At 37.1% G+C, this 27,286-nt stretch overlaps 1 protein-coding gene across 7 annotated transcripts in view; it reads left to right on the plus strand.

The window, feature by feature from the left end:
* SBF2 (SET binding factor 2) overlaps window positions 1-27,286 on the plus strand; it is a 230,046-nt gene that overhangs the window by 84,058 nt on the left and 118,702 nt on the right. For all 7 annotated transcript variants that reach the window (XM_086894739.1, XM_086894741.1, XM_086894740.1 and 4 more), the window contains exon 3: window positions 15,782-15,919. In XM_086894739.1, coding sequence (XP_086750865.1) covers window positions 15,782-15,919 — 138 coding nt within the window. The remainder of the gene's footprint in view (window positions 1-15,781; window positions 15,920-27,286) is intronic.

A 27,286-nucleotide genomic window follows, 5' to 3' on the forward strand; every position in this document is an offset into this window, starting at 1 on the left:
GCTGTCCAAGAGATAACACAAGAAAGGGTTCTGCAAAGGAGCTGATGTAATTGAAACAAAGAAAGTTGCTGAGCAGGATTTTTAAGTGAATCAGTTCATATTATAGTGCTTTAGTTCTCAGTATAGTGAAGCACTTACACAATTATAAATAGAATTTAAAAGAAAGATATTTATTACAGGTTATAAAGGAAGTGGTACAAAATAAAGAAATTTTAGTGTCAGAGGTAAGTGAAGAATGGGTCAAAAAGACGTGAGTCACTGGCGACAGGAAGAGTAGGTGGTCAGCTATGGCAGAAAATTACATTTTTTTGGATGAGAGTGAGAATACCAACTGAAAGACTGTGGATAATGACTCAAATTTTGGTCTGCCACTCAGTCTGTAAACATGTTTATATATCCAGTTCTTACTCCAAAGTGTTGATAGATCTATGTACGTTGCTGATTTTTTTTTTTTTTTGATTAAGGGTAATGAGATAGATGACGTGTCTTTGACCTTTCCCTTTTTCCCTAGTGTTGCTTTTTATCCCACTGGTTTTGAACTGTAAGATACCTGAATCAGCTGGTGCATGGAGAGCAGGGGATGTCAATTCTGTGCCTGGCAGTGTGGAGGGGGCTGTTTCACAGCTTTGCTCTTCCCTGTAGCGCTTGATGGCAACTTCTGTGACTCGGAGGTGCTGCTTAGCTGTGGTTTACAAATGAAGAACACCAGTCTGTGAGCTCTTCCATAACCTACAGTTCCAGAAAATGTTGTCTAGATCCTGGCAGAACTGTTCTCTCTGTTGCCTCTGCCTCATTTTGTTCTGGTATTGTGGTATGTTTTTCTTTCCTGTATCCTGTGCTCATCCGCTTAAGTCACTTTTCTTGTGCTTCACAGTTTAATTCAATTTTTTTTAGAAAAACAGACATATGAAGAAGTGTTTTTGAAATGTGTCAGTTGTTTCATGGTAATACCAATGAAATATTTTCTGCTTTCATTATGAGAAGTAATGAGAAGAGAGTTCAGAATTTTGGTAATGTAGTAGATTGCGGTGGTTGCTTGGGGAAGGCTACAAACATTTTGAGTAGGCTCATGTATCAGCCAGTGTTTGTTTGCCATAGTGGATTCCTTTCCATATCTGCAGGGAACAGAAAGTAAAACTAGGTCTTTAAAAATCACTGAACAGTCACAAGTTAATGTACTCTTGTGTGGTTTTATTTTGAAAGATCCCTCCCCAGGTGAAGGACTTTGCATTTCCTTTGTTGAACTTGATGAGATTTTCTTTATATGTGAATTGATTCTGGTCACTTTTAAAACATCACCTCCTGAAGGGCAATGGAGCAGAAATTCCCAAATGCCACAAGTCAAGCAGATGAGGCAGAAAACTGGCTTGGTTGAACAGAGATCTTCTCTTGGAAATAAGGCAGAAAAAGGGAGGTGTGTGCCGAGTGGAAGCAAGGTCAGGTGGCCTGGGAAGAACACAGTGGTGCTGCTTGCCACTGTAGGGAGAAAATTCTTGTGGCCAAAGCTCAGCTGGAGTTGAAGCTGGCCAGAACTGTGGGGGACAATAAAAAGTGTTTTTAAAATACATTAACGGCGATAGGCAGTGTGAAATTAACTGGCCCATTACGGGACGAGGATGATCTCTGCAAACAGGGCCATGGACAAGGGAGAAGGGTTTAATGCGTTCTTTGCCTTTGTCTTCAACAAGGATGATGGACCAAGGGAGGATGGTGAAGGGTCTGGGGGAGAAGCTATTCCAGAAGAGTCTGAAGGGAGACCTCATTGCAGGCACAAATTCCTTGTGAGGGGAAGAGGAGGGGCAGGCACTGATCTCTCCTGTTTGGTGACTGGGCCTGAGGGACTGGCCTGAAGTTGTGTCAGGGGAGGTTTAGGTTGGATATCAGGTAAAGGTTCTGCCCCCAGAGGGTGGTTGGGCACTGGAACAGGGCAGGGCTCACAGCACCAGCCTGACAGAGCTCAAGGAGTGTTTGGAGGGTGCACTCAGGCACAGGGTGTGACTCTTGGGGTGTTCTGTGCAGGGCCAGACTCCATGATCCTTGTGGGTCCCTTCCAGCTCATATTCTATGATTCTATGATGTATTCAAGAAATTAGGACATAGTTCTGGCTTTTCATGGAGAATTCTTTTTGTTCTGGGTGAAATGTAGTTTTCAAATTGAAGTGCAATGACTTTCTGACCACTTGCAGAAATGTGTTTATGACTTGAGCTCTACACCAGTGTTTTCAAGCTGTAGCAGCTGAGATTTTTAAGGACATGGTTAGTACCCTAAATACAGGGGGGTAGGGAATACTCTTCCATGAAGAACAGTCTGTTGGTTTCTATTTTGGTGCAAATCTTTGCATAATCAAAAAATCATTTTGGCAATCTACTCTGAGTTTATCTGTGTGGGCCAAAACCATTAGACAAAGTATCTACTGCCTGCTACGCCTTCTTGCAAGTAAAAGAAGGAGCTTCTTAAGTCGCATGGTGTTGACTTAGGAAAAATGAAAATAGCAGGAAATTTTTGCAATGTTTTACAGGGTCCTTGAATCCCTAAATACTCTGAAAGATTTCTTTTCTTCTGTGCTGCTGGAGGTTGTGCGTAGGACACTGTTGTTTGCTGTTCAAGTGTCATAGGTCAACACATGTTTCCTGGTATGCAACTGTTGAAAGTGGGGGGGTTTGCTTGTTTTTTGGTTCTTTTTTTTTTTCTAATGTAACCCATACACACATTGTCAATGCTCATCTATTATTCTTTTCATGTTTGTCCAGTACTGCATAGTTATTTTCAAATTTTCACTTAATTTGTTTGGAGTTTACAGCAAATACTTTTCATATTATTTTTCTTTCTTATGATCTGTTTCATATTTGGGAGACTTAGGAATGTAGGAAACATTGATGCACCAGGAAATGCTGCCTGCAGTAGGGTATTTCTGCTCATCTTGTATCATTTCTCCTGAGACAAATGAATGACTGTGCTAATATTTGTAGGCAGCTTTGCAGTCCTTGCTGCTCAGACAAGACCATCATGTCTGAGATGTTGTCATCGTCGGCGCGTACGCCGTGGTCATCGTCCTGCCGACGTCGGCTGTCTCAGAGTTCCAGCCTTCCTCATAAACCAAATTTTACTTTTACTGTGGCCTGCTAGCTTGAATTTTAGTGTTACTGTGAGTGGATGGCTATTATTATATGTTATTATTTCTCTGCTGAAAGGTTACCAGGCATTTTCTGTTGTTTAAAGCAAAGGCTTCAAACTTTTTGTGGCATTGTAGGTGTCAGTGTTGAACTACGAATGCATTTTAGACCTTAGGTTTCAGTCTTCTTTCAAACTAGACTGTAGCAGCAGTGGTTTGCTTGGCTGTGGGTAACTTCAGACAGTTTCAGAGTCTTCTAAAGATGGCTTTTGCCAATATATTAATATTTTATTTCAGATGGGGAGAAAAATAAAAGAGCCAAAAGTAGTTCAGTGTTTCACTGAACCAGTGTAGAATTTATTTTTAGTAATTAAGAAAAATCCCAAACGTTCTCAGGTGATTTTTATGTATCATGAAAGAATAAGTAGTCATTCTTTTAAAAGAACATGCTGTCCTTTTGGATAGCTGTATTGCACAAGTGATGTCCAAGGCAAAAGAGTGGGGGTTTTTTTCTTGTTTTACTTTTTATTTTTCCTGCAGATGGCTTCCTCTTGGGTGTAATTTGGAATAAAATTCAGTACTGTTAAGTGTTTTGGCTCTTTATTTTATTCTAAGTATGTAAGACATTACAGATGCCTTGAAATATTTCTATTTCCTCTTTATGCTTATGGGACAATGGAAGGGAACCCCCCATGGTTGACTAGTGTTTCTATTTTTATACGTAAGAGTACCACTAACATTTGATTCATTTGGGGAAGTAAACATGTTAGTTATTTAATCTTTTTAAATCAGATTGTGATATTTACAGTGTAATTTTCCATGTATTAATTCCTACTATTCAATAGACTCTTCTATTGTGTAGTAATTATTTGGTAATAATTTGACACGTATAATAATAGCAATAATGTATTTTCCCCATCTCTTGTGCAATTTAGATGATAAAGATGTAGTTTCTATTTCTGCTCCCTGTATTTTATGAGCTGATCTATAATTGTTGATATTCAGTAATGTTCAGTTTCAAAGAACAGTAAGAAATATTCCTTTGGATATAAGGGACTGGAATTATCCCACCAGTAAAGAAGTAAAGAGAAGGCCCTTTCTTGGCATCCTGTCCCTGCAGAGGGCACTTTCATGCAGCTGAAGTGCAGGGCTTTTATTTTGTCTCCTCTTGTTAACCTGCTTGGGACAGAGGGGAAATACATGGTTTTTCTGAAGAGTAAAGTTACCAGCTTACATTTTTTAATTCTCTTAACATGGCATTGTTTTAATTAATTACCAATAAGTGGCATTTATAAGCAGTAAACCCTTTGGCAAGTATAATTTACAAGTATAATTCGACCAATTATTTTGCATTAAATTATGAAGACAAGATAGAATTATCTAATCCCTACCAATCCACTTATAAAATATTTATTTCTTCATATACAATCCTACCCAAAACTTTCCAATAACTAAATTTTATGGTATGAAATGATACAATGTTTTGGATATGTTGCACACAAGCAATGAAGTTTGCTTTCTTTTTAAAACATTTCAGTTTATTTTTAAAAACCTTTTCCCCCTCTTTTTGGCTTCACGGAGGAGACCATATGTGATACATCAGTTTATTTAGTCTGACCAGAGTACATTAATTAGCACCACTGATTTGTGATACAATGTCCAACAATTCTAGTTATTCCAGCTAGTTTCAGTCCTCTCCAATTTGATAGTGTTCTTGAGATTAGGATGAAACCAGAGCATCTCCTGAGCATAAGGGAGTTGATTACACTGATGATGCTAACGTGCCATATGCTACAAAGGAAAACAAACAAGTAAAGTAAATCCCTGAAAGCCTCTCAGCTTGATTTGGTAGAAAATTCCATCTCAGCCCTTGATTTGGCATGCAGTTTATAGTCACATAAACAAGACAGGCCAGCCAGACTTCTCTGTAAGTACCTGCCAGCCCCATGAAGTGCTGGATGGCTGCCACTGGCTCTCGCAAAAACTTGGATGTCCAATTAGGTATCCAGGTGGAAATGCTGTCTGAATCTCTATGCTTGAATGGTTGAAGCTCTGAAGTGTGAGATCTGATTATAGCTGTATAATAATGTAAATCTTCAAGTGTTACGAGCACGTTCAGCCCCTGGAAGTTTAAGAACAAGAGGATTCATGTACAGATTTCCAGGTCCCACATCGGTCTCAACTGACTTGTGCCGACACACATGCACAAAATAATCTCTTCCAAAAGCTGTTCAATTTTACTTGAAGGACTCCAGCTGCAGCTGAGGGGACCATAATTCTTACCCTGATAACCTGACTCTGTTTTCCATCCCCTTCACTGACTAGAGTATGTGATCTAATTTTGAGATTTGAATTTTTATGGGAATGAATTCTGAACACTTACCTGAAATCCTCTTACTAGCAAACACCTTATCTACAAATAACCACGCTATAATGTGTTTCTCAACTCTCTGCAGTGACTCCAAAAGCTGAGCTCTTTTAAACTCATGGTATGACACTTGTTTTCCAGCATGAGTGTTGGGGCTTTTTTTGTCTTACTTGGAAAACTCTCTTTTGTATTCTCTACACCATGTTCCAAAGTGATTTTTTTGGCAGTTCTGTGTCTGCCCAGTTAGGACACATGGGACAGGATGAGGCTTTTTAGCTGGGAGCAGGGTTGGGTATTAGATAATGCTTCTTCAGTAGAGGTGACTTCATTGATGTGTGTCTCTGGTAACAAAGATGGGTTATCTTTTCTGGTCCCTCAGCAGGCTTGTCTTTAATCTATGGAATGTGTTTTTAAAATATAATTGCCACAAAGCATCAAATCGCTTTTAAGAAAGAAAAAATACATCCAGGTACACTTACGTGGTTATGACTGTTTTTATTAGCTGCATTGTACTGCTATTACCCTATCCCCAAGAAATCATTTTAATGCCTTGTTTTTGACAGAAACATATCAGTGATCGTTCTGTTTGTATCTTGATTTTGGCTCTGATACAGCTTTAACTTACCTTCTGTTAATTTCCCTGAGTTGTCTGTTGTGCTGAACTAGTCAGTAATTTCCTATGGACATTCTTTTTTACCTTCTTAAAGCATAAAAATTATGTGTTTGGTGTCTGGGCCTCTGGGAATTCCTCCTTTTGGAATACTGAGTTTAGTGGTGAAGAACTCCTCAGTTCTTTTCTGCTGCATGCAAATTACTTGAGCCAATTTGTTTGAAAATACCGACTTTTATCAGAGGTGCTCACATTTTCACTTCTAATTTTTTTTTTAATTATTATTATTATTATTATTATTATTCCAGTAACATCTTTCAACAGAAATCTGCCCCCCATAAAAACTGGTGATGCTCTGTTTTAATTGCCATGTGGTGGAGAACAGAGAGCATGCAAGCTGTGGTGATTGTGCAGAACTGCAGTTTAGCATGTCATCCAAACATGGGGTACACTGCAGAGCTGCCAGAAGGGAGGAAAAGTGGCTACCATGAATAGATAGGAGCTTAGCAGCACAAACTTCCTCAGCACCAAGCCTCTCTCAAGCTTCATTCCGATGAGTTTTGGACTCTCATAGAGCAGAAACTGCTAAATTCAGCAAGCCTACCTGGAGGAAATAGTCTCTTGCTCCAAGTAGCTGTTTCCTGGCATGCCAGCTGTGCACATGGAAGCATCTGCAGTGGCACAAAGCCTTTTTGTTTACAGTGAGGCTTTTGGCAGACACGCTCTCTTACCGCAGCCGTGAGAGATATCCTGTAGTGCAGGCCAGCGCTAGTGCCCATTGGTTATACGACAATATATAATACAGGCCCCAGTGTTGAGGGAAGAGAGGACAAGTGTTTCTCATGTTGTTGATCCCAGTTTTCTGCACAGGAAACTGAAACTCAGTGGAAAGCACCAAACTTTTCAGCTGTCTTTTCATGTTATGTATTTCGCTGTGTTCCTGGTGAGAATGCTGACAGGAAATACGTTCCATATTTTTCTTAATTAGTACTGTGGAAATGCAGAATTCAGTAGTAGCAGCCAGGGTACAGAACTTCATTGGTGGGATATGTTCATGCTGCAATCCAGTTGTTTGGTATTTTTTATTTTAGCTCCCAGCCTAGTCTTTCATTTATGTAAATGTTTCTTTGTGAGAGTTTTAGTCACATTTAATTTTTCTATGTTTATGTACTTGCTCTTCTGTTTCCTTGTAGAAACTCACACCTGCAAAAGGGGAAATCAATTGTGACCTTAAGTGGGAAACAATAATATGACTCATATAAGAAGTATTGTTAAATTCCCAAAATTAACAGACCAGCAATGTACTGCCCTTTCTATAGTTTCCTTTGTTTATTTTTAATTTAACTCCTCCTAGCTGAGTCAAGCTTTTGGTGCAGGAAGCTTGTCTGTCCTTTGCATCTCTGTGGATCTGAGGCTGGAGGTGAGCAGGCAGTGCCACGCTGGGAATGGCTGCATGTCACAAGGTGGAAGTTTCGGGATGTGAGCTGGGAGCGCTCTCCCTTCACACCTTCCACCACTGATGTGGCTACAGGGCTCCTGCTGGGCTGGGCAAGTGCCAAACCATTCCCCACTTGCATTGTGAAGGGATATATTTCAAAAAGAAATTGGTTATCACTTTGCAATGAGCATTTTTTTTTTTTTTTCCAGGGATTTTAGGCATGTATTACCCTTTTTGTGGTTTGGTCCACAAGTATATGTTCCAGTTGAATTTCTGGTATTTTAAGAGCAAATTCTGACATCAAATTAATTTGTCTGTTTCAAGACTTCCTGCTCTGTAGTCTGTCATCTTGAGGCTGTTGGCATCTCTCTTGAATCTCTTAAGTCAATTTTGCTGCAGCAATCCCAGGTCTCTCAGTCGCTGGGCCTCTGTCAGGTCACATCAGTGTTCTTTCCAGCGTACACTGCACTGCCACGTGCTTACACACACTGCCCCCAACACCCAGGTGCTTTTTTCTGAGTGTTGAGACTTGAACCCATCTCTGGTGTATATATTCTAAGGAGTTACAGGATGATGGATACAAAAATCCAAACATATCTTAGCACAAGGCTGCTCGTGCTTTTTTTTACGATTGCTGGAGAGCAACAGACAATCTCCAAACTATAGTGTGGTGTTAACAGTGTGGTTTAATATCTGATTGTGCAGGTGTGAATTATAAAAATGAGGTAATGAGGACTTTGTGTATTATGGTAGTATTTTATAGAATGTTGACCTGAGTTGTCTGGAGTAGTATTAATCATTAACATAAATCAAAATTTATGTTTGTGTAAATAGCTTACTGTGTGCCAGCTGGAATTGCTGAGCGATGCATGTTAATTACCCTGCTATATATTCTTTTTTGGACATTCAACCAATGCAATAATTGCATATGCTGTATGTATTTTAAAGTTAGTTTATATTTTAAAGTTAGTTTATCTAGTAAATGAGTTGGGAAATCACTGAAGACTGGGAAACATTTATGGCTGCTGTTGTAGCACAATGCTATTACTGCCAAAAGAGACAAAGAAAAAAGGAAGGAGAGAGAGGAGGAAAAAGAGTGCATTAGGCAAATTTAATATTTCATGCTTCACTGATAATTGTGTATGAAATGCTCAATTATGTTTTTAAATGAAAACTGTATTGCTAGGCTTGTCTACCTTAGATGACTACAGATCTTTTAGAAGGTATGGGGTCATTAAAATTAGGAATAAAACCAAGCTCCAAAACCAAAAAGCAAGCCAAAACTTCTTCCCAAATGAATTAATTCTGTTGTAGCATCACAATGCATTTTCAAAGCGATTCTTGAAAAATGGTTGTTGAAAAGGTTTAGAGGAAGACAGATGCTTCTTCATCTACTGCATGATGAAAATTAAAACACAAGCATTTAATACAAGGAATAATTTTCTTTGATAGCATTATGCTCTGATAGTTCTTCTTTGAGTATTCTAAATATCAGAAATTCTCCTTCCATACTGTCTTTTTGGCTATAACAAAACACAGTGCATCACTAGAACTGTATTCTGTATTCACTAACCTGTGACTGAAGTATAAATTGCTAAGGTCATGTCTTACTTGGATTTATTGCTGCGTTGTAATTGTCTTTTCTGCTTTGATGATGATGTTGAACAATTAATTTCCAGACTCCTCTTATTCCTTTGACCAGTGGTACCATTGGCAGCAATTCTTGCTGACCAGCAAGGATTGCTTTGTAAAAGAAATTCTGAAGGCAGGCCCTGTGTTCCTGAAGTTCAGTTGCAAGACCCAAGTTTAAATTTATGACTTCTTAACTCTTTGATGGAGTTTTAAATGTATGTTTTTTAAATATAAAAGTACCAAAAATTCTCTGGTGTAAAGTATGTGATTAAAGACACCAAATGTGTGGAAATTTGGTTGCCACACTGATGCACATCTGAGAATTCCTGGTTGTTGTCCACAGCTATCTTGCTCACTTTACCTGAGGCAGCCCAGAGCACAGTGTTGGGTTTTACTGTGGGTGGGTGTGGTAAGAAGAGATTTCTGGATCCAAGGGTCTCAAAATTTTTAAATTTCTGTAAGATTATCTTGATAACACTTGGCTGAAAACAACAGGATGGACCACTGTTTAAATAGGCTAAAAAAATAAAAAATTATTTGCACAAGCCCGCCAATTCCACATTTTTACTAAACTTCATTAGAATAGAGATGTTGGAAGTTTGTTTTGTGAAGAAAACCCCATTCATTGTCATTATTGATATTTCTGAAATAAAGGCATTAGCTTGAAGTACTTACTCATAAATCACCATTTCTGTAGTCTAGCCTGGTTTTGTTCAGAAATGGTCCGAAGAGTATTTGACAGAGTTTTGTTGTTGTTGTTATTGTTTTAAATAAGCCACTGGAATGGCAATACTATGTGTTCTGAAAACACAAGAAGAAACTGTTTTCCAGTGGGTGTAGTTTTCTTTAGAAAAGCCAGTTCAATTGGGGTTTTTTTTCAGAAAATGAACTAGGAGTACAGTTGCTGCACAAATGCTATTTACAAATTTGAGTTTTCATTACAGCAGCTCATTGAGGAAAGGTGTTTATAATTACACAGTGTTAGGAGGTTTTAAAAAGACAAAGCAATGAACTTGAAACTGATTTTTTTTGTCCAAGTGCGTGTGTAGGTGTGCACCCAGGATTATCTATTTACTGGTGTGTGGGGGAGGTTAACCTTTATGAACTTCAGAAAAAGACTCCTCTGTCTTTGACTTTAGAGGATGAATTTACTGGTTTTAATTGAGATGTTCCCACATATTTTAAGCTTTCTTGCTTAAACTTTGCTGCAGGGTCTCTGTGACAAACTTGAGCATCTGGTTATTGAGGAGCACTTTAATCTGCAGCTCCAATTAGAGAATACCTCGTCTGTCACTTGTGCAGGATTAGTGCCATTGAGAGATCTTTCAGCAACTTTCAACCTTAGGGAGCTCAAGAATGTGGTTGAGGATCTTTCCTCCAAGGGGAAGTGTTTCTTAAAAACTGTCTGTTTTTACATGGCTTTAAGTGTTTGAGTGAGGAGCTGAGGTGGAAATGTCCTCAATACCTGGGCAGTCTGTTCCAGGCAAAGAGAGAATTATTCTATTATTATAGGATTATTCACCTATAATATATATAATTCACAGGCAGCACAGTTCACAGGTGCCACAAGCTGATTATGTAAAGGTTCCTCTTGGAGAATGCTGCATTTCAGTTCATTCCAAGGTAGAAATTTTAAAAAGGTCTTTATTTTCTATTTCTTTAGAGCTTTAGGATTAAAAGCTACTGTTTTCTTTGTGAGTGTAATTGTTTCCAGTTGATCACCAGAATATTCTGCAGCACTGGAAATGGGTTTATACCTGGAAATAATTTGGAGTGTACTTTATGTGCCCTGGTTTTATTTTAGACCAGGATAAGGATAAATACATGGTTTCTTAGATACAAGATATTGAAAGGCAGGAGGCTCTTACAAAATTCAGTCTATATTTTGTGTTCTGTTTACATCCAGAAATATCCAAAAGCTCCAAGCATTTCTTCATATTTACAGCTTCATAACATTGTTTTTTTTATCTTGCCAGTGAGCATTGTAATTGTTTTGTGTTAAGCAGAGGTATGCATCTGAGAAAGAAAATTCCCTTTGCCAAAATTCCATACATAAATGAACGGAGAAGTGGTGAAATACTCAGCAGCTGGTGCTAGGTCATGCAAGTCCAGATGGAACAAACTTCCTTCACACAATGTCCAGAACATGGTTCTTTATTTTTAGGGAGGTTTGCAGGAAAGCTGATGATGACACATGTTAAAAACAAAGCACAGTTACTTGACTAGTTTGGGCCTACAGAAGCAGGCTTAATAAAATGAGTCTTTGTGCCCAGAGCCATTCAAGGGAGAAGTCAATGTTCGGTGAAAGAGTTGAACTAGAAAGGAAAGTATCTCTGTCAGATGTTACAAACTTTAAAATAATTTTGGGATCTTTTAACTCAAGTCTTGTCAAGGGAGTTGAAGTGTTTTCTATGTTATGTGCATCCTAGATAGCTTTGGATTTTATTTGACAAGGAACAAGTGCACAAATATATTTTTGAAGAAAAAAGTACAGTGTGAGAATATATCTTAAATATATTTTTTACTCAAGTGAATTACTCAAGTGCAGGATTCTGTAATGGTACATCACAGACCTTGTATTGTTTTGTGTAAACCCTTCACAAAATGCGTTCAAAGGATGATTTGCAAAGAATGTTTCATGTTGTAAACTTTCTGAACAAGCTTTTTCCCCTTTCTACCTCGGTCATGCCATCAGAGGTGGTGGATTTCTGATGGAAAGCTGACCAGATCATTGATACAGAAAACAATGTAAAGTGCAGAGAGAGCAGTCTGTGGCTACACAGACCCAACTAGAATATTGATTTGAGTTTTTGTTGCAGACTTGGTTGTGCTTGGGCTGCAAGCACAGAAGAAAATGATGAATTTCTAAAGTCCAGTTCAGCAGCTGGGTCATTTCTGATCAAATTTCTGAGACATGGATATTACAGTTTTGCCATGGTAAGGTTAGAGAGGATTAAAATTCATCTTTAATGAAACTTGAACACTTTATAATTGCTATTCATTATCATGATAATATTTAATCTTCATATTCACAGTAACCAGCAAGCCTCCTTCCTAGAAATTCTAAATCCTTCATTGTTTTAATAGAAATTGAGACAATTTCAACATTTTCTTCAATTTTGCAACAGACTTTAAAGTGTTCCTTGGGGAAGTTGCCATGACCTCAAGCCACTGGGTGATCAAGCCCATCTTTGGATACACTTCAGCGTCTCAATGTCCTTTTTCAAGTGAGGGCACTCAGGAGGATCTACTCCATGACCTGTCCCTCCCCATTCAGGATGTCCTAGGATTCTGGACACCAAAGCTGTATACAGTAAATCTAGGGAATATGCTGATTTATGCAAACAATTTATTTTAATAGAGATGGACAAGGCAGGCAGTAGCACTACAGCTGTGGCTCTAGGTTAGAGGGCGGGAACAAATCTATGAATCAAGAAAAGATGATGTGTTTAGCTTATAAAAATCAGAAGAAAGAAATGTCACTTTTAAACATTGATCAGTCATGTCTAGACTTTAGCAAGAAGGCTTGTGGTGATGACATACTAATATTTTGAGGGCAAAAAACCCAGTTACACTGGTTTAAAACACCATGCGTCATTTTAAAATCTGTCTGGTTACTTTTTTAGTCTGAAAGCATTTGTGGGAAAAATTAAGAGAAAGTTCTTTGCTTCAGTGGGCACCTGCAGTTACAAACAATGCATAAAGTGTAATTTCAGCACCTCCAGTATAAGATGTGTTGTATATTCTCCAGTGGAATTTATACATATCTGCAGCAAATTTTAGAAGGCAGTCACTTGTAACATGGAGTCTGTTTGAAGCACTCGCTCAGCATTAGGATCTTATTCTTATAAATTGTAAGTTGGACAATCTATTTCATTCTTATTTTCACTGCCTTTGACAGAAGTTGTAGTCTGCTTCCAAGAATTCTGGCAAATAAGTGAAACAATATGAAAGCGTGTTGGTTCTTAAACTTCGGGGGTTTTTCTTGTTTGCTGGAGAAGCCACATGACCTTTGGATTATATTCACAGTGGTGTTTTTGTCTGTTTTGGTAAAGCATCTGGTTTGGTAAGGAAACATTTTTCTGTTCTTAGTAGCCAGAGAGTGCTGGTAATCATGCTGGAGGGTAACTTGCATTTATACTAATTTGGAAAGTTCTTCCCAATGTTGCTCACATTTCAAATATTGCACTAATATTTATTACCTTATTTTAAGGAAACTGTGAAACAGTCATTGTTTAATCTCTTGGAGGAGCCTGTTGTCTTTATCCTCAATCTCTTTATTTATAAATTCCTTCTAGTTTATTTGAAAACACAGACTCTCTGTGTAGCCAGTGGATGTACTCTACTTCAGCTGTTTTCCTCAGCAATCACTAATTGTTGTTGTCTAGTAAAAACTTAAATCTAGAAAGCATGTTTTATACACAGGATCTCCTTGAAATTGGGGAGAATTCTCACCTGTGACATGAGTAGGTTTTAGACATGCACAGGTGGAGAGATTGCTATTGTCAGATCCAGAGTCTCCTCTGGTAGTTAAAAATTTAGCTGTTGGATTTCCTTTTGCATTTCCCAGTCTACAGGGCAGATGTTGGTATAAATTTTAGGCAGCAGACCTGCTAATAATGCATTTTTACAATAAAAAGAATTGTTTTTAAACAATACCAAAGTGCTTCTGTGCCTTTAGTAGGGGATAGGGTTTGGAATGGGCAGTGTGGTGCTTTGTCCAGGAATTCTAGACTCTCAAAAATCTGGGAGATTGTTGTTTCCAGGTGTGGGATGGGGCATCCTTGTAAAGCTGAAAGGCAGTGGCAGCAGCAAGGAGCTCCTGTTAGAACTGGACTTGGCAGATCTGAAGGAGTGTTAAGACTGTAAACTTGAGAGTTTGGACCTTAGGAAGCCTGAGCTGCATGAACAGCCTTAATTTGACCTACCTTCTATGAATAATATGGTTTTAATGGCATATCATGGAAAGGTTTTATTTATTATTAGGCTCTTGCTGCATTCTTTGCATTTTGGTTCATATTTGTTGAACAAGGAGCAATTCACAGTTTTGGGGGTTATCTTGTTGAACTGTGGATTCCAGGCTTCATTTATTCACAGACACCCTTCAAACTCTGCAATTCAAAGAGAGCTCTTAATGATTTTTTATTGTCAAACTTTTTAATGATGTTTTTGTTATAGTGTCTGTATATATTGATCATATTACATTATCTTTATAGCAGTCCTGCAAGATTAATAGCAGTATCTTCTTATTTTTAACTGACATGGGATGAAAAACAAAAGGAGATTAGGCCAGTATTATCAAAACCATTGACTAATACTGGATGCTTAACTTGGAATGACGAGGATGTCTTTTCACAGAGTGCTTTTTGATGTTCAGAGCAGTTATTCTCAGATGTAGAAGGGAGTGCTTAGCACTTCTAAGGATACAGACTCACAAGTGTTGAGCTGACTATCTAGAATTTGAAGAATGTAACATGAGAAAACTTTGGTTTTAAAGATTTTCCCAGGATCATAAAAGAAACTGTATATCAGTGACAGAGTTTTAACTGCTGTTCACCTAAGACTACCCAGCTTTTATTGTAGAGGTTCTGAAGATGAATCTGTAGAAAATGTTTGTTTACAACTTACTCTTTGTACTCTTTCCGTCTTTAGCATCTGTCTAGAGGAATGAAGCAATTCTGGAAACTTGAGATTTTAACCTATCTGTTTGGTTCCTTTGGTATCTGCATTGTTTAACAATTCTAGGAATTTATTGTGGGTTTTTTATCATTGTTATTACTTTTAATACATATAAGGGTTATTGCTTTTTTTTGTCTAAATTCTAGGTTTATAATTTTGCTCTTAAAAATGTACTTGTGATTTTTTAGTGGATGTGACTTTAGCCTTCAAAAAAAGAAAGGAGGGGTACAATATTCCATAAAAGCCATCTCAGGTATCTTCAGCAAACTGATTCTTGAATTTCAGCATACTTTTCCATCGGACAGTATTCATTTAAAAAGGAAAAAAGCCCTCACAGTTTCCACTTTGCTGTTGAGCTCTAGTTCTCTGTTCATACTGCTTGTAAAATTTCAGATGTTTACAATGAAGTTCACAGAAGTAATCAATAAATAGGTGAAAAATACTGTTCTTTAATATTCTTTTTAGGAGTGAGTATTGGACAATTTTGCAAGTAGAGGCAAGCGATATATATCTATATTTGATTAGATAAATTATTGGTGAAATAAGTGAAGAAATTAAAAATGTAGAGATATTTTAAGACACAAGAATTTTAGCTTCAGATTCTAACCTTTTATCCAAATGAAATCTGCTTCATGTGTCAATTTATTCCTGTTATTTCCTGTTCAACACTGCAAAGATGCTCTTGAATACTGACTGTATTTAGAGGAATACATTTTCTTTTCACAGTGTTTATTCTCTCCCTTGATGTTTATAGAGCTAAATTTATCTCAGTCTTACCAAGTTCAAGTCATATTAGGTTTTTCCCCATTTTCTTCAAATTTTGCAACCCTGCATGTGGTCAGTTTAAAGAAAGTGATCCTTGATAATGTTGAAATATTTTTAATATTTCTGAAAACAGTTGGTGTCACTGCTTACCTGTGTCTTTCTGTTTGCTCCCTTAGTTTTGCCAGCCTGGAGGATGGCAGCTTTCAAAAGAGAGAAAACAGCCAACGTTCTTCGTGGTGGTTTTGACTGACATAGACTCAGAGAGGCACTACTGCTCCTGCTTAACTTTCTATGAAGCAGAGATTAACCTGCAGGTAAGAGATTTACAGTAAGAAACAAAAATGCAGGAAGAAGTGCCTTCAACAAATGGATCAGTGTCATAATGGACAATTTTGCTGTTCCTGCTAAGGGTGCATTTTTCTCTCCTTTTCTGGATACAGAAATCCATGTATTTTTCCAAAAGGTGAGCTTGATGCACTTTTTTGTGTGTTTGAAGTTTTCATCTGCTTTGAAACAAAACAACAACAACAACGACAAAACACCAGTCAAAAACACATCATAGAATTTCTTTTTCTCCTCCACATTTTTCTTTACAGATGGGATAAGCAATATGGTGTTTCTTTCATTTCCTTTCGTCTTTGACATAGCATGGATGAGTCTCAGCCTTGTTCTAGGAAAAGGTTTATTAACTTCTGCTCCCTCTGCTGGCCTGCTCTGTCAGAGCAAATGTGCACAAGGATGCTGTAGTGTACATCCATATTTCTGTAAGTGCATTTATTGGCAAGATTTTAAAAGCTGATGGAATAATTATTCCGTTTTTAGTTGGGTCAGATTTGAGGTGTCAGCTACTTGGCACTGTTTGTTTTTAATTCTTGGCAACCTCAATCTTTCAAAAATAGGCAATTTGTTTCCCACTTGATGTAAAGTGCTTCACAGAATATCTGCTGTGACTTAATAATTGAAATCTTTAGAGTCCAGAACCTAGGGAAAACCTAATCCAATCTGTAATTGCAGACTGCCATTGCTATGTTTTGAAATATCTTCTTTCCTACATGAAAATTTAAAAAATAAGTCAAACCTTGGCACTATAATGGAATTAGTTAACTAAATAGCTGAGTAAAGTAATTTCTTGTTCTTCTAGTGAAGAACTGTATCATTATTGATTATTTTAAGAAAATGTTTTTAATACTTCAAGAGTACTCTGTTCATTTAATACTGGAGTTAAAAGGTTACCCTGTTTGTGGAATAATTGAAAGATGTGTTGTAGTAGTAGTAGTAATAATAATAATAATAATAATAATAATAATAATAATAATAATAATGGTGTGTTTTTTTCTGGGCACAGTTGGAAGCCAGAGAATAATGGTCATTCTCATTTCATTAGTGCTACAGTTTAGTTGGATGTTTTTGTGGACTTTTAGAAGAATTTGAAAGCAGAAATGTACCCCAATATTACATATATTTTATTCTTAAAATTTAGTACTGATCAACTGACAGATTCTTCTTAAAAATTTAATGTCTGTCACATTTCCCTTATAAGTAAAGAGTGACATATATTACAGTAATTCTTTCCCAGCTGATAAAAATTTACAATGGCTGAGTCTTCCTCCACTCTATGTATTTCATAACATAAACTAAATTTAGCAAACTTGTTATTTATCCTGTGGTTTCTAGCAGCTGCTTTTGATTCTCTATGCACATCTTTGAAGTAATGCTCATCACAAAACATCCAGTATTAACTACAAGGGTTTTTTTCTTATATTGCTTAAATATTAATACAAAATAACCCATAGTAAAAAACAATAAAAAACTGAATGCAGCAGGATGTTGGTTCTCATAATGCCATTCCTGGCTGTGTTGTAAAGAATGCATATTTTTCAGATGAACTTGCTGTGGTGAAATTTATTCTATGACTGCATTGTTTATAGCCAAACTTCCTGTTTCTTTCTGAAACCCAAAGAGAATAATTGAATGTGCCCTGTTACTTGGTCACTGGACAAGAATTCAGCACATGTACAATCTGTAATGAAACCTAAGCTCATGGAGCAGTGGGCTATGACAGTAATACTGATTTAATCATTCAGATGCATGCTTAATTAAACAATCTATGAAATGTAGTGCCCAGGACTTGAAATGAAATCTAGACAGTACTTTGCACACTGTTCAATTTTTCCTTAAATTAATGATTTAACTTACTGAGACAAAAGGAAGATTAAATTTCAAAAATAACCCCACAGAACCACATCTTTCCCAGTAGCCTTCACCAGGTAAACTTTGCTGATACATGAGACTGGTTGGAATTCAGCCAGAGCAGCAGATGAGATATTTGGCTTGGCAGAATCATCTTCACAAAAAATAAAAAAATAAAAAATGGAATCAACCACTTGGAAGTTTCTGTGGTTATTTAAACTGGGAATCGAAAACAAACTCATTTCTCAGTCTGTGAATGCTACAAGAGAGCCATCAAACCTTTTTGGAGCCTTCTGCATAATAATACAAACCCTTTGGACACAGTTGAGTCTGAGACAACTCAAGAGAAGACTCAAGTCAAGAAGACTTCTGTTGTTTTGGTTCTGTTGTTTTGGTTCCCTTCAGATCTGCTTCACTTGTTTGTTACAGGATCATTTGTAAATAAGTGCTACCAGAAGTGTCAGGAGTTTGTACTCAGATGGATTACGTAAGTGGTGCCATGATAACCTGGGGTGCAAGATTAATATAGCTGTAAAAACTACACAGTCTACAGGAAAAAAGTATCCTCTCTGCTATCTCTGAAAGTCCTGGATTCAGTTTAGTCTCTTGGCAGTTGCATGTTGTAAGTTTTCCAGAGGAAGGCATAGGCTCTGGTAATCAATCAGCTGATGGCCTATTTTCAACTTCTTATCCCTGGACAGAAAATAGAATGTTGTTTTCTTTGGTGGCATCTGTGAATCATCCTTTGCATTTTTGCAGTTCTGACTAACCTAGAATTTATTATCTGCATGGGTGCTGGTCAGTTTGATTAGCAATCAGCTCTCAAAATGGTGTGATATAAAAAAAGATTGTTGTTAACTTTAATCTGATTAATATTCCATATCTGTAGGTACAAGTAAGATGAACACACTCCATTAAGTAGGGGAATGGAACTCACTTGATGCTGTGTGATTTCAGGTGATACAGCTTTGCCATGGAGTCCTTCATGAATTGTTCTGGTTTAGGATGCTGGTCTCACTCGTTTGTCCCAGTAACATCTGCTAAAGCTAAACAAGGATATGTTCCTCATCTGGGTTTAAAATGAAGCATTAGAAAGTTTGAGTTTAACAGTAGAATAAATTGGATTGTGGGTACACACTACTAGAGGGCAGTTCAATTCACAGGGATAAAGCTGCTGTCATTTAGAGGCATCTTGGGTATGTTGCAGAGCAGTTCTGAGTGCAAGGTTTCTCTCCCACCTCAAGTTCCTACATGAGTGTAAACAAATCTGAGATACTGCACTGGTTTCTCCTTCCAGCTTCTCGTGTTTCCAGCACATGCTTGGCTTTAGCCAGGTTTCTGTCTGGCTTAAGGTGCTTTTCAGATACTCTAGCAAACAGTAATGGGTGCCTCATTCACTTCCATGTATCTGCAGGAATTGGGAGAGTAAATCAAAACATCTCTATTTCCCTTCCTCTCGCAGTGCCTTGAAAGTTGGTTGGGGGGCTTGGGAGGATGTGGAGGTGTGTGATGTTCCCATTGCTGCATTTTGATTGCTTCTGTGGACTTCAAACCTCACAGGTTTGAAATACACTTGAAATATCATTGATTTGGAAAAAACCTTGTCCTATCAGCCAAAAAAGAAAAAGTCTACTTATTTTTCTGACAGCTGAAGCCAGAAGCTGTTGAGCAGCCAAAGGATGTTCAGAAGAACCATAACTTACATCTATAGAATTCACCCATAAAACTCAGTTTCTGTATGCTTGTAGCTTTATTAGTCATCAAAAAAACCCCAAACAGTATACATTTGTATACATATACATGCATACATTAATCAGTTTAGTTCTGTGTGGCGTACACAGTTTGCTAAAATGGGGTTCTTATTTCTAACAGCAATTTCTGCATGTTACCACTTAGCAGACAAGGACTTGATTTAATACTTTTGACTCAGCAGATACTTCTGGTGACCTCAGCTGTGCTTCTTACCAGTTACTCAGTTAGAATTTGTATTAACAATGTTTGGAAGAGCACCACAGATAGAATCTTTTTTAAAAAATGTTGACTCAGATAATTTAGGAACATAATGGTCAATTTGTACATTGCTTTGCACTTGGAAAGAAATTTGCCCTCTCTTCCCAACCCCACCATCAACAAATTAGAGGATGATTTATGCCAGCAATTGAGCCTGTGCAACTGCATTTCTTGCATTACAGAAAATCTGCTCAGTGAGATCAGCACAACACCCCAAACATTTGTTTGTAACAATCTTATTACAAGATTGTCTCATTCTTGTGTGTTGTGTCAAGAGTATGTGTGTTAAAATGTGATCACAAATATAGGATTAAATATATCACTCTGGAAAATGGACATAAGTAATAATTCACAGCTCTCCTGTTTCCTGCCATTTACATTCCCTTCCTCTCTCTGCCCTCCCCTGCAAAAAGAGGAAAAAGAACTTGTAAAAATCCCAAACCATAAAATGGCAGATTCACAACATTCACAGATATTTCCTGAGTCAAGGGGAGAACTGCCAACAGAATGATTGTGCTTCATAAAGTTACAATTTTTCAGCTTGGACGGGAGAGTTGGTGATCCTGCTGTGCTAAAGCATATGCTGCTCAATGAGTCACTGATGTTTGGGTTTTACCAGAGGGTGAGAACACTCAGTTCAGCTGTACCTGTGTGGGAAATCTCACCCCCCTTTGGATATTAGATGAGCATGTTCTTCCTAAAATGAAGTTTAATAATTTTTTGTTAGTATTGCAAATGCTTATTTTATTCTGAAAATTTCTTCGTATAGTCAATGCCCCAAAGCACATTTTGTGTAAAAAAAGCCCCAATTTTAAAAGTGATGTTTAGTATGTTGCATCATCATCTTTCTGAATCTACTGAAAAATGGCTGTTTTGACATCATTTAGAGATTTAAGTAATACTTTATTTCCTTTTTATTCTGGTGTAAAGGCCAGGTTGCAGATGATTTTCTATATATGAAACAGACCTGTATTTTAATGTCCTTTTATACATTTAACGTCCTCTTTGGAACCAAATTTAAAGTTGAGAATGGTTGTACAGAGGAAATCATATTTCCATCTTAATAACTCCAGCAAATGATTTCTCCTGCCCAGTTCATCCCCTGGCTCATGCATTTGCACACACATCCCCAAGCTGAACTCATGCTTTTGCAGGGTACAAAAACCTGTGCTGGGGAAAGGTCACCTTGTCCTCTTAACTCCTGTGTTGTTGAACAGAGGCCCCAAGTTCAGCTCACAAGGAGATGCTATCTTTTAAGTGGAGGCATTTCTTTGTCAGCAGAGATCAGATTCAGCTGACTTTCAAACAATAGTGTGATACAAATTCAGCATTCATCAATTCAATACATTTCCCCATTCAAAGGGATTAACTATGTTCTAATTAACCAAAACAATCTCTGTGTGTAATATTTTGCCTTGGTGTGTGTCTACATATGCCGTTCTGTATTATTTTAAAAAAACATTATGGTGAGTTAAAACAGGGTGTGAATTACAGTGTTTTTAGATTTGAGCTTTGCCATTTGTTCTGCATGCATTTTGTAGTCTGCAAAACAGACTGCAGTTTTCTCACCTTAGTTTAGGTGTGTAAAGTTAGAAAGGGGGGAATTCATGGACCAAGTCAGCTGCCTTTGGAAAAATTCAGAAAGGTTTAGTAAACTTGAAGCTCTGAAATGATGTTTGCTTATGCATAGCTCTTGCTAAGAGCCTGCAGTTCTTTCCCATTCCTCTGTGGTAAGGTTAACACATTAAAAGCAGTTATTCAATGCTATTGATTATTGCCCCCTTGGATTTCAACATTTGCAGGTCAGCTCAGAGGCATCACCTTGGACTTCCCAGATCCTCTGGGGCTGGCACATCCAGTTGCCTATTCCAGAGAGTCACTATGGCTGGAAAGCTGCACTGAAATGTGCAAAGCTGTGAGGTTCCTTTGGTTCCAAAGTGCTTTCAGTGTTTTTATCTGATAATCTGTATCAACACCTTCTGGAGGTTTTCAAAGTGAGGTATATTAAATGGTGAACATGTAATAGATTGTGGTGGTGTGAATTTTTTGTAATGCTGGAAGGTGCATTGGAAACTCTTTCTTGTCACATTTAATACTCTGAAGTGTCAGTGGTACATAGGGAGTGAATAAGCTGACCTGTCATAAAAACTTGAGTTTACTCTGTTTGATAAGTTTATGATCTTCATGTCATTTTCTGTCTTTGATCCTTATCTTTTTTAGTTGATAAGCTCCTTGCTGTGAATTATCACAGTATATTATCCCCATCTTGAAATAACTAAATCAAGATAATGGCATTCGTGCTGGTTTAATTTTTTCCAGTATGAGTTTAGCTGCAGTGGTCTGGTTCTGTGCACGTAGGCAAACCACAAAGCAGATCTGTTCACCTGTGGTTTTAGCTCAGTACAGCAGATTGCAGGCAGGCTGCAGATTTGACTTCTGGCAGCAGTCAGCTTAGTTTATTTTAACTTTCATACATGTGTTAGAATTTATTGGATACATGCATTTATATACTCTGACAAGTAAATAAAATTAATTGATGCTGAATGTTTTTTGGCCTTTGATTGTTAATAAAGCAGTTAAGCGTGTATTTGGCTGCAAATAAGACAAGCAGAGACCAAGTCACAAGAGGAGAAAGGGATCTGTCCCAAATGACTAATTGGCATAAGATTACTAAAGTAAACTTCAAATAATTTTTCCTAAAATAAGAAATTGAGCATGGTCTCTAAATCTTTGCTGGGCAGTTAGTAGAAAAACAACAGGCTTGCTGAACTTGGCATCATTTCAATGCAAAATTTTGCATTAGGGCAAACTGTTTTTGACATAATGAAGTACTAGAGTGCAACTTTTGTAATGAGAGATGTTTGTTCTCTTTCGAAGGGTGAAGGAATTATTAAAGCACAACTGTAACTTCACTTTCTGCTAACATTTGATTTCCTTTAAGTTTCAAATAATGCCTGCCAGCTTCCACCCTCAGAACAGCACAGCTACACCTAGGGCCTCGTGTTTTGTAACTTTTCTATTAGTACTTCAGTTTAAATTGATTTTCCTCCCTCTAGCATGAGGCTAAGCCTAGTATTTCTCTGCTCAACATGAATCAGAGCTGGCATTCCAGATTCTGAAGACTGGGGTGAAAAGACAGAAGAAGGGTGGCTATGGTTCATGTGTGCTGTAATTCAGTTGCATGTTGATGGAGCAAATGATAATGCTGCACTCAGTAGTAGGGAGAATTTTTTTGGACCTTATTGGTAGGTCCTTTTGATCTTCCATAATTGACTTTGGTTCCTAATGTTGATTTTGGCTAGATGGTTATCTTTAAGTTAAATGTCAATATTTAGAAGCAGAGCTGACATCTTAAAATAATACGATTGTTGTGGCTAAATTAGGTTTATAGAAGTTCATGAGGAAACCCTAAAGTTTGAAGGCTAGATCATGGCAATTAATATCTCTGTTTAATAAAAGAAGATAAAGGTTAATATGAGTAAAGTTGTTTTTGAAAGCTTCATTTGTTTTTTGGCTGCCACATCTGTTGCCTTTAAACGAGCAGCAGTTTTTCACTGAAGTAGCACAAAACAGTTCACCTTTTTCTTTTAGAAGCTTTACCATCATTTTTTTAAGCAGAAATTGAGACTCGCATGAAAAGTCTGGTTTTGTCTTGATTTACCCCAAGCAACATTGAAACACATCCAGTGTCAGGCAGCTGTGACTTAGAGGCAGTGTAATTTCATGGAAGTGAGTGGGAAGCAGAGGGATATTCCACAGTCCATTGCCACTCGATGGAAAACTTGGAGTGTAAGGTCAGCCTTTATCAGACATCAGGTAACCCACAAATTTTTTTTTTGGGGTTGAAAATGAAATTAAAACAACTCATGGCTACAAGTACCTATTTCTTCGTTACATGCATGATGTAGTTATTTATGTTATATATATTATATTTAATTTATTTAATATACATTTCACTGTTAAGAAAGCATTTTGATCTCAATTGACTCCCATTTATTTGAGGGAAATACACAATATTTTATTAACATAATTACATTTATTTAATACTTTTTCTTCTAATGCCAAGCTTTCAAACTCTTACCTCATTACTTGATAAAATGCTGCAAACTGTGCTCAGATTTACACTTTTTTGTAGATGTAGAGGGATTTTTAGAGCAGAAGGACACTGATTAAACAAAGCAATACCTTACCTAATGTTTATAAACCCCACAAGCATTCAATTTTAACTACAATGATTGAGAAGGTATTAAATATTTTTCTAGGATTTGGACCATCATGCCTGGTGACTGCAGTTGTCAGTTACCTTCATCATTAAAAAATGTTTAAATAATAAGACTGAATTTGTCTAGTTTGGGCTTAATGTCATGTACATCCCTTGGCTAACCTGAGGAACAAATTGTTTTCTGAACACAAGGAAACAAATAAATACCAGAGTGATGCTAAACAGTGATGATCACAGTTAATTTTTCTAAACTGTTGTTATCAGTCAGAGATCAAAGCTGGTTTTATGCATTTATTAATTCAGCTACTTTTATTGGACAAGTTCATAAACTATGGAGTGATGCTGTTAGTTCAACTGGTTGGTTATTGTATATTTTAATTTACCCCATCACTTGAGGTCACAAATATGTTCAGTGGCTACTTCTATAAAAGAAGAAGGCCAACAGTTGCAATATATGTACTCTCTAGTTCTGTACTCTCATTTTTGTAAGAACCTGTGAAACTAGATTATACATATATATATATGTGTAAAAATATAATATATATAAAATATTTTATATATATATATATATATATATAATATCAGTGTAGATGTGGGTGTGAACATTTGTTAAAATACATGAAAACATTTGAGTTTAAATATATGTATTGGTGTGCTTTAAGTGTACTGAACACACACACACACATTTTTTGGCCAGTCTCTTAAGAGGCCACTTTATAACTATAGCAACCAAATTGAGCAAAATGAAATTGCATCCTATGACCTTCAAAAGAAGTTTCACCATTTTCTGAGTTTGTTTATCAAATATTATTAATGCAGAAAAAGAGAGGGGGGAAAAAAAAAGAAAGCAAGTAAATAAATCAAACCCTCTGCTGTAAAACCAGTTAAGATTTTTCTGTTCAAACTTATGACATATCCTCAACCATGTTCTACCTATACAAGAAATAATTGTTTGTTTAATTGTATTTTAATTTTTCAAGGATTTAGTATTGTTGTTAGTTTTAAAATTGGTTATCTTAATTTTTCCTATACTTTTTTTTTTGCTCTCATGTGACATAAATGTTAACATTCAATACTGTGATGTTGCAAGTTTTCATGATGGTTTGCAATATCCAGTAATTTTTTTGGGAAAACTGTTCTAAGGACGTAAGTCAGCCATAGTTTACAGATCTCTGAATTATATTCTCCTTATAACTTTAGAAACCAAGCCAGGATGTAGAAGAAAAGAGGATTCTGGGTGTGACAGGCAGGGAACAGGACCCTGATGGGCTTTGGTCATGTCTAAGTGTACAAGAGACCAAATATTTTAAGCATGGTGAAATCATGTATAACCACAGGTCATGCAGTTCTTTGATACAGTTAAATCAGTCTCAGTTGCCTATTCTGTAGCCCATGGAAAAGTCTTTTTCAGAACTTTATTAACTGAATGTTAAAAAAGAAAAAATATTTATTTGCCTTCTCTAGGCACATGTGTTTAGATTTTAGATTTATCACCTGTTAAACTAAATGTATTGTTAAGGATCTGGAACACTAGTTTGCTCTTTAGTGTTACATTTTTCTAAATTCAGTTGTTTTCAAAGTTTTCTTATTTCAAAGAAATAAAAAGAGAGAAATAGAAAAAAAAAAAATAGAAAAAAAAAAAAGGAGGAATCTCTTTTAATATTAATTAACCAAGGCAAATTCAGGGAAGGGCAGCAGAGCTGGGGAAGGGTCTGGAGCACAAGATGAGGAGCTGCTGAGGGAGCTGGGAGTGTTCAGCCTGGAGAAAAGGAAACTCTGGTGGGACTTCACCACTCCCTACAAGTACATGAAAGGTGGTTGTAGCCAGGTGAGGATCAGTCTCTTCTCTCAGGCAGTGAGCGACAGGATGAGAGGACACAGCCTCAAGGGGAGGCTCAGGTTGGACATCAGGAGGAATTTCTTCACAGAAAGGGTGATCAGATGCTGGAATGGGCTGTCCAGGGAGGTGCTGGTGTCACCATCCCTGGAGGTGCTCAAGAGGAAACTGGACATGGCACTCAGTGCTTTGTTCTCATTGGCAGGGTGGTGTTCAGTCACAGGCTGAACTCAGTGATCTCAGAGGTCTTTTCCAACCTAAATGATTCTGTGGCTCTGTGATTCTGTAATTTAAATTCATATTTCCATCTATGTATTTTTAGCAAAGTTTTCCATACCATCCATTTATTCTTTGTTAAGTTATAAACTAAATGCTGCATATATAAAATAAAAAATTATTGTAAAAAGATCCCAACATAACAAACTCTTTCATTTTGTTGTTTTTTATTAGAGAATATTTTTTTCCTTAGATAGGAAAAGAGGTAAAAAAATATGAAATGTGTGTGTGTCTGACCAGAAGTGTAAATAGAATCACATTTGTGGCTTTACTGCTTTGTAATTACTTTTGGTACAGAATGCTTATGCTGTTAATACTTTGCTTGAAAAGTAGGTTAAAAGTCATATGTTTGAAATGATTATCTACTTAGTCTAGTGACTCCTAATAATGTGCCTGTGTAGCTGTCAGAATGTTGAGCTGGGGAAGAACCACAGCAGTCACATTGCATTTTTCTGTAAATCTTTTATGAAGCAGGAGAGCGTGGTTTAAGAGTATAAATGCTTTATCAGTCAGTATTGTGCTGCTGTCGTGCCCTGAAAGCTTTAAATCTAATTATGAATTAATTCAAGACTTGATCAGAAGTTGTGTGGATTTTATGAGAAAGGTCTTATGTGGAAAGCTCCTCCTTGTCTGTGCACCCTGAGGTTTCATTATTTTAATACCATGTGAATATGGAGGAGCTTCCATATTCCCTTGCCTTTAGGAATGTGGAATGTGTTTTAATTTCATTTTTCCTAATGTCAGAGTCCACAATTCGTCAGATATCCAGAAACTGTTGTCTTTATACCTAGAACTCATACTTGCTCTTTAGAATGGTTGATACAGCAAACTTCTGATAATTAAAAAACTTGGGGATTTGGGGGGCGGGGTGGGTAGAGGGAGGGGACTGTAATTCCTGTAAAAGCTCTCCCTGTCAGCATTAAAATGATGGGAATTAATGAACCTGTGCTGGATGTGTGACTGTTGAGTTACTGTGTTTCTCCATGAATTTGTGAATCACAATTTTATCTTGGAAATAAGATGCAAACTTGACTAAGCACAGGCAAAGTGAATGCATTGCTTGACATTTAGGTAGAATTTAATGTACAAAGCCAAGTGTTTGCCCATGTGTGTCCATATTGTTGAATCATCTGGTTTTATTTTGGT

Source organism: Cyanistes caeruleus, chromosome 6, assembly GCF_971803275.1.
Source record: "Cyanistes caeruleus chromosome 6, bCyaCae1.hap1.1, whole genome shotgun sequence".
NCBI lineage: Eukaryota > Metazoa > Chordata > Aves > Passeriformes > Paridae > Cyanistes > Cyanistes caeruleus.